Below are 13071 nucleotides of genomic sequence, written 5' to 3' on the forward strand. Positions count from 1 at the left end.
AATAATCAGCAGAAGACATATTCCCTCACAGTTTACTGTGTTTTATTTGACACTTTTTGAAGAGCACAGTATTCAGGAGATGCAACAGTGAAAAGCTGTGATCTGCTCCAGGACTTTAAGTGAGGTTTGTAGTCTTGCACAGGGAAGAAATTGAATGAGATTACAATGATCGGATGTTTATTTATTTTTTTACAATATATTTGATGAATTATCAAAGCAGAGATGAATATTGTAGCATTATGCCCAACAACCTTTACACAATGTGCTGTGGATTTTAAAGTGTGTAAATAATGCAGTTTTGCTACTGCAGTTACATCACTGCAAGAAAATTAAATATTTTAATAATATATTTCAACGCTTGTTTATTTGTTTTACTGCAAGGTGCCTAGAGCATTGGTTGAGGTTTCTTTAATAGCACTGGGATGGATCCAGTTTAAGACAAAAATCCTATACCAACTTACCTGGCAACTCAACAGGGCCTACTTCTGAGTAAACATGTATAGTATTGCACTTAGTTGAATTTAGTTCCTTTTGAAATCAATATGAAACATTTGTCATGACTTAAATCATGTCGCTTATTTCAATGGGAACTAAATTCAACTTAATCCGCATCCAGCTCACAGTATTTCATAAACTCTGCCATCATTTTTAATTTCCAGGTTTATGGTAAGTTGCTTTGGTTTTCCATGATAGGGTTCAGATGGAAACTTCCACAGAAAGCAAAGCAAGCTTTGCTGTCAGGGTAAAAGTTTGGGTCTCTGTAATATGGCACAGAGCAGAACCTTTCCCTTAAATTTCTATTGATCAAGATCTGTAAACAACAATCAACCAACCCTGCAGCAGAAAACACATGGAAAATTGTGTTTCTTACTCTCATCTGGCAAACATCTATCACTTTACCAGTTTCTACGGTACTTACAAGTGAACATTCATGTGCCACTTCCTTTAAATTTAGCATAGGGCTCATACAAAAGCCTGTAGGTATAGCATCACATTCTATTTCTAAAAGGTTCCCTTAGACACCAAACCTAATTTGCTATTATTTGGGAGAATAGGGATGGATTCTAAGTGGCAGAGAGCATGCCCAGCAAAATTATACCGCTTTTGGGGTGCTGATGAAGATGGGGTGGGGGAAATAAGCTTTTTTAAAAATTATAAATCTCACAATAATAGCAACAGTGCTATAGCAGAGTTTTAAAAACTAGTTACTGAAGTCTTGTTATATTTAAATATTCAGTACACATAACAGCCAGTTCAGTAGCCCAAACAGTACTTCAGCCAACATATTTGCAGTTGCCTTAGTTTCATGTACTTCAGAGGGATTCAGATGGGCAAGAATACAGCCTTAAGAGGTTGGTTTGCTGCATGATGTATTTCTAAGGAGCTGCTGCCATCCAAGAGTTATCTCCCTTCATTGGCTGCAAGCACACTGAGCAAATTACATCAGGGGAATTAATCAGATCACTCACATACCTCCATCCGAAAGAAGTTCTTTCTTGTAAACCGCTGTATTGCTATGCAAAACTTAGCTCACCTAGATTAATATAATTATCTTACTATCCAAGTGAAATAATATCCCTGTAGAAGTTTAGGGAACAGGATGGAAAACTTAAAAAGTTTGGTATGATAATTTTATGGATAATTTATAGACCGAAATCTCAGGATTGCAGGTTTATAGCACTTTTAACCTGGAATGACAGCTATTTTGATAAGACATTCAAATGTGCTACTAATGCAGATATGCTAATACAAATAATTTTTTTACATACTTTTGTTCACAGAAGAGAAAGCGTAAGAGGTTTTATAGTACACTTTGTAGTGTTCTTCCATACAGAAAGTGGAATCATGCTTCTAATAACAATGTATTAGGGAAACATCCCATATTTAAAAATATATAGATGCAATGGCTAAAGACAATTTAGTGAGAACATTTTCTTGAACGTATGCTAGAAAACTGAAGAATTCCACATTTAAAATTTGTCTGTGTGATGAAAAAGGGAGTTTAACATTTTAAGAACTGATTTGTCAACTTGAATATATACTGTAATCTGAGGACTGGCCATCTAATCATGTTTTGTGACTGGGAGAAAAGAAGCAAATGAGACTATTTCAGTTATGGAAAGGAGAAAATGAGCAAGAATATAAAGATAGCATTCTGCTGCTGTAAAGGATCAGAAATGACTGACAGTTACAGAAATAATGGCTGGATAGTGTCTTAAGAGATTCTCACTACCAGAGATCAATTTATCTATGTTCTTTTTGGATCCTCCTTGCCACCTTGGCAGTTTCCAGCAGTGGGGACTTAATAGTGTTTGGTAAGGATTTTGCAGGAGTCCCTGTGGAATGAAATCTTCCTAATACAGACATGGAATAATCTGGAGGAGGGCAGCTTTAGTTGAATGCAACCCAGTGCAGCACCTCCCAGCCGGAGACTACAAGGGTTACTGCTCTTTTGCTTATTGCTCATTCAGAGAAGGCAGGTGAACAGGGACAAGCTGCAAAAGGAAGCAGTGCAGCAGGGCTAGGAAGACTGGTGGTGGGATCCTTGGCCCTGGCAGGTGCTCGGTTATACCAGGCCCCTGCTTCTTTGACTGCATGTATGATGAAGATGCAACAACTTGAAACAATGCTTTTCCAAGACAACTGGGATTCTGGGAAGAGCCATGTCACAAAGCAAGGAAGCAGTCATGCAAGATGATCTTGTGTTGTATCTTCCAGGCAGCAATTGCCTATCAGAAGATGTAGCGGACCGAAGGGAGTCCAACACAATTAATATCAAGCAATCTTTTGCCATTCTAGCTTGCCACCCCTGGTGTTCTATCTTATGACAACATATGCATTCTGTTCTAGTCTAGTAGGGGCCTGCACGGGTGGCAAATCACCAAGTCAAATGCAATGAACCGGCCATGTTTTGTGGCCATTCTGGTACTTGAGAATCCCTCTATTTTTTAGAGTGCCTGGCAAGCAGCAAGCTGCACTCTCCATATGGCCGGTGGTCTGTGTTTAGCCTGAATCTAGTAATAAAGAGATATCACTGAAATAAAACATACGGTTTGTAACTGGAGATCATTTGGGGTAATAAATGCCCCAAATGATCATCTAGTTTTCAGGTAGGAGAAGAAGACCTGATGTACAAAAGGACTTTAACCACTGTCATTCCTATGCATTACGGTACTTCAAATGGAACTGGGGCTGTTAAAAAGAATTCAAAGGTGTTTCTGTATGCTATTCTTTGCATAGCAAGAAGAGTCTGGGATTGTCTGACACTCTTCATGCTCCCCTCCTGTTATTACAAGATCATCACTGTACATTTCATACCTCACCATCTTTAAAAGCCTATAATTACTGAAGCAGACTGTGAAACTATGTTATTTAAAATTAACCACTGAATGCAAATCAACAGAGGTAAAGAGCACTCTGTACAAGAAAATAGCACTTTAGAAAGAAAGCATCTGTACAATATTTAAATATTGTATATACATCACGTAATATTGTTCATAGCTCACCCAAAGGAGTTGCTTATTTGTAAACCATGGAAGGCCACACACACTTACACATACAGAAAAACAAATCGTTTGCCTTTAAAACACAGCAGACAGGATGAAAAAAAAGGAAAGCCAGCATGCACACTTTCTAATTATTCAGTAGAATAATTATTTAAGGAACAGCAAGCTAGATACTGTGACTAGAATTATCCAGTCCATCCCTGTGATAGCTAATTCAGCAAAGCTTATTCACATTCTATCAGGGAATTATATAATGGATATAATGCAAATGGGGCCCCTTTAAAATTCTTCACTGAATTTTTAGGCATTTGCACAATGGCCCCTAAAATATAAGTGCCTGGTCAATATTCTTACGTTTTTAAAAGTAAAAAGGGTCTATGGCTTTTCACTCATGCATAGCTAACTGGAAAAGGGTGTAACTACACGATTACGGTAATGTTCTGGTGTGTTGGATGCATGACTGGGGTTCAGTGGATCACAATGTGTTTTCAAAATGTTGTAGGCGGGGAAACATGGCTGACCTTCTCCATCGGTGTTGAGGGTGTCTGGCTGCAAATCCAGTCTATCTGGAAGTGACTACATATCAAAAGCCCTGCATTGTGGCTTTAGACCGCATGGTATGGAAGCTGCCTCCATGCTGCAAATTGCCAGTCTTGAAGGACCTGCAGCACAGAGAAACATATTTTCCCCAAGCCACCTCTAATCACATTTGGTATGTAGAAATGCAGAACTGCAGGCCATGTGCGAATCCAGGAAACTGTTAGGTGGACGCAGCCACATCACACCACAGTTTAAAGCAACTTCTGTGTTGGGGGAATTTCTTATGTTCAGCTGCTCTAATTCACACCGGGAAGGGATCTAGTTTGTTGCCTAAAGCTTTTGAGAGTTTTGAAGCTGGCAGTGCTCATGATATGTGCCTTGTTCCTTTCTTAGGTTGTGTGGGAGCAGGGGCAGGAGAGTCTCTCATTTCTTGGAGAAACAGTGTTCATGCTCCCTCTGCAGGCCAAATGCAATACAGCTGAACTTCCTGTCCTGCCTATATGTACAGTATCTCCTGGCAATCCCCCCCCAATAGATTTTAAGCTTCTTCGGATGTACTTTATCACAGAAGCTGGTGAGGAGGAAAGCTGGAAATTGCCCACTTCATGGCTTATGTTTTTCAGGGCTGGGTATACAGTTACATCAATGGAAGAGAATGGGAAAGCAAGTACCATATTTTTTGCTCTATAAAACGCACCAGACCACAAGACACACCTAGTTTTTGGAGGAGGAAAACAAGAAAAAAAATATTCTGAATCTCAGAAGCCAGAACAGCAAGAGGGATCGCTGCGCAGTGAAAGCAGCAATCCCTCTTGCTGTTCTGGCTTCTGGGATAGCTGCGCAGCCTGCATTCGCTCCATAACACACACACACACATTTCCCCTTACTTTTTAGGAGGGGAAAAGAGAGTCTTACAGAGGGAAAAATACGGTATTTTGGACGCAAATGAATGACAGGTACAGTAACTAACTACTCTCTATAGAGTTGTGGATATAACAACCTGTTTTCTTTTTTCCTGATGAATCATTCTAAATAACAATAAGCATTTTATATAGTTCTTTCATGAATAGGTGAAATAAGTTGGCCCTGTATAAAGGTATCCCTTTTCTTTTACTGGATCTCACTTTCTAGGACCAACACAGTATATATTTCCTGTTTCTTAACAAGTATGAGAGAGGTAATGAAAATGGCTCCTTGCTTTCTCCAACCTGAGAATAGAGGTGCTTTCTGGGCAGCTACTGCCACCATACCCCTTCATTTCTTTTGCATGAGGTCTGCCCAACAGCTAGCTGGAAGTATGTTTTTAAAAAATAAAAATAAAAAAAATCCCTACCTACCACATAAAGTCCCAAAGTAAAATGTGAGGTGGGAGCTCTTAAATTTGTAAAAACTGTTGAGAAGGGAGACTTTTAAAAAACTTCTCTTTCCAATGCACAAAAAAGAAGAAATACTCAAATATTTGGGCTGCAATGTTAATGGCTAATCCAGAGAGAGCCGTTCAGATGTTGGACTGTAATTCTCATCATCTCTGACTATTGGTGATCTGACTGGGACTGGTGGAGACTGGAGGGCTACAGGTTCCCCTATTCCTGGATTAATCAGGTTAGATTAACACTTTGGGTAGATCCACTGAAATCACTGCACTTGATCAACTAGCCTGTGCCATTGATTCCAGTGGGTCTGCTCTAGATATCACAAAGTCTGGATCCAACACATTGTTTTAAATACAATGTGTATTTATACAAACTACTTATACAAACTGCAGGTGGCAAACATCATCCTTTTTCCCTTCACCTAAAAAGGGCGTGCCTGTCCTAAGATGAGATTGTGTATCATATCTGCTAATTTGAAATGTATGCTCCTTGCAATACTTGGTGAATGTTTTGCAAATTTAGTTGATTCCTTTAAATGGGCTGCAGCCTTAACAAATCTGCTTTGTGGCTTGGAAGTTTGCTAAAACCGAACCAAAAGCCACCAGAGGCAGTCATCATATATCCCCAACAAGTAAATGCACTTTGCCTGGGTGGTAAGTGCTGTTTTTTTCATATTTTACAAAGAAAGGCTAGATACTTCACCTCTAGCACTCATATTAAAGCATATAAATAAGAGAGGTCTGGTTTTAAAACTGCTAAAGACCTATAAATCTCCACTGACAATTAACAGCAGCACTTGAGAGGACCACTTTAATTTAGGGCTTCAGTGATGACCTCCTGCTGTCCGAAGCAGACTTGTTGGTGTCAGTGAGACAGCTTGCCATTTGCTGTATTAGGGTCTTCAACGTAGGAACTTGAATATGAGCTTTGACATTTTGGGCCCCAAATACAGCACATGTGGAATACTTCCAGTAAAACTATTTGTTTTCCCAATCAAGAGTGCAGTGATATTTCAACGACTAATTCTCACAATGCATTTAGCCATTTTGGATTATTCCGTTTCATGTTTAGCACCTGATAACCATGTAAATTTTGGATTCATGAACAGATAATTTTGAGAACAAAAACCACAAAAATGCCTGACGTTTCCCTTCTAATGGTTCTCTCCTTTTTCCGTCTGGCTGAAATGCAAGTCCATTTTGGTGACACATGAAAAATGAGAGAACAGAGTGTTGAACTAACAGGTGGGGGGCAGGGGAGGAGCATTAGTAGTTTAGGAAATCAATACCAGCTTTGACACTTTTAGAAGTGGCAACGTCAATTGCCATGGCTTTGATCTCAGTGTCCCCAAATTGCATTAGTGTTTTGATCTCCCTCCTGCTTGGCGCGGTCGTATCAGTTCCTGTGAGGTCCAGGCGCAGAGTGCCACACTTCTTCACCCCTGGCTCAGTAATGAAACTGACGTGGTCATGTTCCGAGCTGTAGATGTTGATCACGATGACCAGCTGCGAAGGCTTGGCAGGTGTATAGCTGCGCGACACAGTCTCCCCAAGAGCCACCGACTGGTCAGCAGAAATGAATTTGTCAAAGACATCCGTGCACCAGCGGGTGCCATCTTTAACTAGCAGCTTTTCTGCAGGGTGCTTGCCCTCCACGTAACGATTCAGGACTCCTACCCCGTAGGTCAGGGGAGAGCGGCGCACTTTAATGACAGCAGGATCCAGACCAAATAAGACTGCTCCTTTGAGGATAGTGAGCCCCACATCCTGAGGAATAATGATTCGGCATTTGGAGCCGAAAGCATTCTGGATAGCTTGCTGTAGTAGCGGAGCTTCAGCAAATCCACCCACCAGGAAGAGGAACTTCACATTAGTTACTTCTGGCTTTTCAAACAAATCACCTTGGTGGAGAGGAAAATCCACATGGTCAGAATAACAGTAATACCTTTGCAGGTGTTAAGAGAACAGAATGACAAATGACAGGAAAACTCACTAAATGGAGTGAGAGGAATCCAATATGATTCACAGAATGACATTGTGAGGGAATCAAAGTAGGCTAGGTGCTCTAGAATGTTGTATCCAACTAAGTTCTACTCGCTTGGCATTCTTTCCCACCAATGTTAGTTCTCCTCAGAGTAACCACATTGACTAAGTTAGTTCTGTTCATGTCAATGGGTCTTTTAAAAGTCCTTAAGACATTCAAACACACCCTTGATACTTACTGAGATGTTGTATGATTTCATCAATGGTAGGCTTGAAGAGAGCATTCATTGCATCGGGACTCATCCTCAACATTCCTTGTGATGACCACTTCACAAAATCTACACTGTAAACAGGACATGATAAGAAAGTTTGCTTTTAAAAGAAATGCTTTTTAATGAAATGTTGCTCACTTAGCAAAAATAATGTTACTAACTCAAGATGTTTCAAAAAGCTGGAAATGAAAGGATTCCAATGTCACATCCTCACTATGTAACCAATGAGATTTTTTATTTACATTAGCTAAGGCCATGATAAATAGAACACCTTCACGCAATGGGAGAGTAAGTGGGAGACCACCCATGCTGAAGAAAAGGCTGCTTTGGTTTGCCTTCTGTCAGTTTTTTATTTCTACCATGATGTTCAGGTGCCAACCAAAGATGCTTTTGTTTTAAGAAAGTTGACCCCTGAGATATTGTAGAATTTGTTTTAGAATTTGTTTGGTTTTGGTTTTTTTTTTTGTATTTAATTCTTTGATGCCTCAGGCCATGAAGCAGTTTGTAAATTTCATACAATAGAATGCCATCTCCTTCACATATTGCCAGGAATGAATTTTCTTCAGTCTTACTTGGACTGGTTATTCCTTTTTCGCGTGTGTGGCAATGAACACAAGAATCTCTTTGGATTTTGTTAACTTCAAAGTACTTACTTGCTTTTCCTTAAGGCGTGTTCCACACTGTGTCCTCGAAATTTCTTGTAGTAGTCAATGAACGAGAAAGGCAGGGTGATGTTGAGTGGATTAGTCCGATCTGGTGCTGCCGCCCTTTTGCGTGATTCAAACGCTATCATCAGATCAACCCAGGCAGCAGGCCGCTTGATCTTAAATTGTTCAATAAAATCTTCTCCAAATATTTTACACAGGAGTCTTTCAAATTCATAGTCTACCCCTAAGGAACCATGCGGCCCACCTGCATCAGAGACAATTATAACTGTTAATCAAACATATTGCTTAAGGAATGATGCAACCAACATATTTTAAATATTGCATGGGCATTGCGATATGCACTCGAAAATCAAGCCATAGGAAAACATGCTGTGTGCAGTTGAGGCAAACTTGGAGCTGCAATCTTAAATACACTTAGTAGGGATTAACTTTTGAATTCAGGGAGGTGATTATTGAGTAAGCAACCTCAGGAGGAGCATGTCATAAGCAGAATTCAGATACATGGGTGGAATTCAACTAACTGTTGCTCAGAGGAGACCTGCTGAAATTAATAGACCTAACTCAGCCATGTTCAATCATTTCAAACACCCTATGCTTTTGCTTGGAATCCATGAACTTCTGAAGTGGAGAAGCTTCCTATGGAGTACGCACTTAAAGACACAAATATGTAACTAATGTACTATGTAGTCTGATCCAGGCACACAATTTTAATGTACTATTTATAATCTCTTCCCCCTTTCCTGAAGTTCCCATTTCTTGTCTTCTGGCTTCAACTCCTCCTAAAACTTCAAAGCCTCCCTCCTCTCTTTGATTGCCAATGCTCTTTGCCTTTCCTGAAAAACTGATGGGAGAAGCATGTTAAATAAAAAGAAACCAATGTAAATTTACTTAACACCTGAAAGACTGGCTCCTTCCATAAAAGACTTCTCTGGTATTAAGATCAGCAGCGGAAGCCCTCTTGGTTGTTCTTCCAACCTCAGAAGTTTGGTGCGTATGGGCTGGGAAAGGGCATTCTTTGTGGCAGCCCCTAAGTTATGAACGTCCCTCCCCTCAAACACCTTCCCTATGCAGTTTTCAGCTAGCTTTGGACACCTGAGATGCATGTTTTCAGGACCCATGCTATTCCTGTGACTGAGATTTGTTTTAACTAGTTTTAATATTGATTTTTAGATTACTGTAACCTGCTTCAGAATCTGCTGGTAAAGGGTGGGTGGCGGTGATGGTAACAACAACAATGATGTAATCTGCTTGTTCTTGGTACAGAATCAGAGTTCCCTTGGTACAGAGCATACATATGTCTGTGAACATTGCAGTTCAACACAGTGCAAACACACCAGCAGAGACAATCTGGCACTCCTGTTGGTGTGTTTGATAAGCAGCAGCTATGTGACCCACCAGACCACAAGTGAGCAGCACTGCCCCGCTGTGCTGCCCTCTACTGGTTAAATGCAGATGTTCTACAATGAGTAGGAGTGAAGAATGCAGCTTCACCTGTTGCCTTGTAGAGTTCCTTTAAGTGTCCTTCAGGTAACCTTATCTGGTGGACTGTAACATCAACTGTCCCTCCTCCACTATCAACAACTATGTAACGGTCGCCTGTTAATACAAGAGGAATCACAAGCCATGTATTAGAGTCAAATGATATAACTATATTTTTGCACAGATGCTGCTGCTGACAGGTCTAACCAAAAGGCAGCAAGGGCCAAGGTGACTCAGGAAAGGACACTACCTTCTTCCAACTCGGACCAGATCTCTCCTATGACATTTTCAACCATAAAGGTGCGGCTTTGACGGTTACGCCGAATGTGTTCTTTAGCTAGAGGATGACAGAGACAAAACACTAATTGTAAGAAAGCATGAACAAGTTGGATGTGTACCCCGCAGACCGCAAAATGGAAGAACACTGAAAGCTGGCTAGTCATCATATTGCTGAGCACTTGTCCTAATGTTTTGGGGATAAAAGCCATGACCCCAATTCACAGACATTCCTTTAATTCTTACAACAAATTGGTTCTAAACAGGACAGTGGCAGCAGCTAAAGGGTTTTAACTGAACAAATCACAATCTCTGTTGGGATCCTTGTTGGTTCTGAATAAATCACAATTCTGCCAGCAGAGGGCGCATCAACACAGAATTTGAAGTCTGACTAAATTAAATCTGTATTCAGGGATAGTACTTGTGATATGAATATATGTATATTTAGAGGTGATCAGATGTGTTACCAATTTTGCAAATATACACAGCGCCAGGGACACTGTGTTCTCTGCAAAATTGCTTGCTGATTTTAAGACACACAAGAGTCATGGTAGCATAAAGGCAAACTCCCGTCTTCTATTTTGGTGGCCCATAAGAGAGTTGCATACGTTAAACAAACCATCTGTGAATTGGGGACTCAAGATACGCACATTGTTTGTTACTATCACTAAAGAAGAAAGAATAACTGTTTTAATTGCTAGCACTCTTTGTACTATGAATGAATGCGGCATCATAGTTTTCTTTAGCTCAAGGAAAGCAACAGGTTGGAAGTTACTCTTTTAATATCATGCTAGGAGTAGCATATAACCACAGAATTGGAAGGTCATCTACTCTAGTCCCTTGCTTAATGTACAGCTGTCCCCAGAATTGCAGTCTTGCACAATTCCTGGTTGTTTTGATGGAACTTTCCCATGAGAATGTCTCAACGGATGTTCAAAACATTTCTTTCCCCAGTGCCTGGAACAGGTAATCTGGAAGAAATAGTATTCTATTTATGCTCACACTCATCAACAGAGATGTTATGTCACACTTTGAATCCCTTTTAGGCAGCAGAGGCCTGTGTGCTGGAGCAGAGCCACCCACTCAAGACTGGCGTCACTACAGCTTACCCTAAACAGGGCTGGGGTGAGATGATGGCAAGGGGAAGGCTGTGCAGGCACATAGGTAGAGCCAGTGTGGTGCTCCTGCTGGTATGTCCAAGCAGCCTTGACCTGGCAGCCAACCTGCCCCACCCCTGTCCAGGTAAGCTACAGCAATACAGGTGTTGGGTTGGCTGCTCCTCCCCACCCAACCTGACACAGATCAATTAACCTAAGCATGTTTCCATTCTCTTCCATTCATAAAATCAGCACGGGTATAGAATTCCCCTATCCATCTGGAAAACGTTCTCAGAATTTTAATTCCACCTTTGGAATTAGAAACACGTAAAACTGTGAAACAGCTGAAAAGTTCACACTTTAATGAGCCTGACCGGGTAGTTGTAGTTTCTATTGTTAGGGCTGGCAATTACCTATCCAGGTTCTCCCAGTGTGAAAATCAAGAGTTGGCCAGGAAATTTGGAAGACATTTTGCTATGAAAGATTTTGGCAAGAAAGGGTGAGTAGAAAATTAGGTTGAGCACTAATCATAGCTCAATTAAATCAGCCCTACCTGGTGTAAAGCCAGTGGCAATGGTCTCACTTGGGTTATAACCATTGACAGGCCCTTTGCTGCTTAAGTCTATCATCTGATGAAGGCGGAGCTTCCTGCAGTAGATGGATGCAGCCTCTGGCTCCAGGGCAATTATGAGCTGCTCAGGGTTTTCTGGGGATGCCATTCCTGCCTGTGAATAAAGGAATCAAACAAGGAGGGGAGAGGAAATGATCAGCTGCCTTCACAGTGAAGTAGCTTTGTGAATCCTGAGGCTTCCATTCATTCACCTATGCTTCTTTCTTTTCACTTCTCTTATTTTCATATGCTAAATATCATGGTTGGGGGGGAAGAACATCTAGTTCATTTCAAGGATTCATAGCTAGGAGAGATGCATGCATTTCCCCTACTGAATAGAATGACATAGCTGCATATGATATAGCAAGATAAACAAAAAGTATGTTAAAAAGAGTAAATTCGTCTCCTTTTCAAGCATCTAGTTCAATTTCATGAAAAAGTTTCCCCAAAAGAAACAGACAACTAGCTTTGGCTTCTCTGCCTAATCAGCATTAAAACACAGTTACATTGCTCTCACACTCTTCCTAACGTGTAAGGAATATAAAGTGCCAAATCATGTAAAGTAAACCTAATCTGTTCTGCAGGTTGCTTAGTGCGATGGAAATACCTGGGCTGCTAACATAACAATCCTTATGATTCTTATTGTATATTTTATTAGGGCTTATTCCCAGATAAGCAGGTATAGGATTGCAGCCTAAAATACCTGCTATATTCCTGAATATCTTAATTTTCTAGATTTTGTACTAGCCAATAATACTTTCAAAAACATAACCATGCACCTGTAAATGCTAGACACTTTCCTGCCAGAGTTATGCACACTGAATTCACAGACCTAATCCTTGAATGCTGAAGATTCTATGTATCTAGGGCTGCAATCATATACCCACTTACTTAGGAGTAAGCCTTACTGAAGTCAATGAGGCTCACTTCTGTGCAGATATACAGGATGGAACTGAAGGAAGACTTGGCATCTGAAATACTGCAACTTCTATCGCTATTCTTTTTTCAAGAGAGCATAAAATATTCATAGCATGGCATCAGGTAATGCTGTATGACACCAATGCACACAGCTTTCCTGATTTAGTTTTCCTTCTTTACATTGCTCATTGCTTGCCATGCTCCATTCAGGTAGAAATAGTGAACCCTAGAGAGGGGAGTAGCAGGCTATTTTTTCCATGGAAAAATGAGAATAATCATGCCTCTACATTTTGCTTCATAACTCAGGTTCTACAGATAACTGACACTTAATTTTAAAAGAAAGCTGGGGA

General features: G+C 40.5%; 1 protein-coding gene across 2 annotated transcripts in view; it reads right to left on the minus strand.

Moving 5' to 3' along the window:
- Positions 1–25: 25 nt before the first annotated feature.
- HSPA12A (heat shock protein family A (Hsp70) member 12A) overlaps positions 26–13071 on the minus strand; it is a 47285-nt gene continuing 34239 nt past the window's right edge. For both annotated transcript variants that reach the window (XM_028730138.2, XM_028730137.2), the window contains exons 7-12: positions 11747–11918; positions 10071–10157; positions 9833–9937; positions 8327–8585; positions 7641–7744; positions 26–7319 (exon numbers count right to left, since the gene is read on the minus strand). In XM_028730138.2, coding sequence (XP_028585971.2) covers positions 6685–7319; positions 7641–7744; positions 8327–8585; positions 9833–9937; positions 10071–10157; positions 11747–11918 — 1362 coding nt within the window. In that variant the 3' untranslated portion in view covers positions 26–6684. The remainder of the gene's footprint in view (positions 7320–7640; positions 7745–8326; positions 8586–9832; positions 9938–10070; positions 10158–11746; positions 11919–13071) is intronic.

This window comes from Podarcis muralis, chromosome 6 (genome assembly GCF_964188315.1).
Source record: "Podarcis muralis chromosome 6, rPodMur119.hap1.1, whole genome shotgun sequence".
Lineage (NCBI taxonomy): Eukaryota > Metazoa > Chordata > Lepidosauria > Squamata > Lacertidae > Podarcis > Podarcis muralis.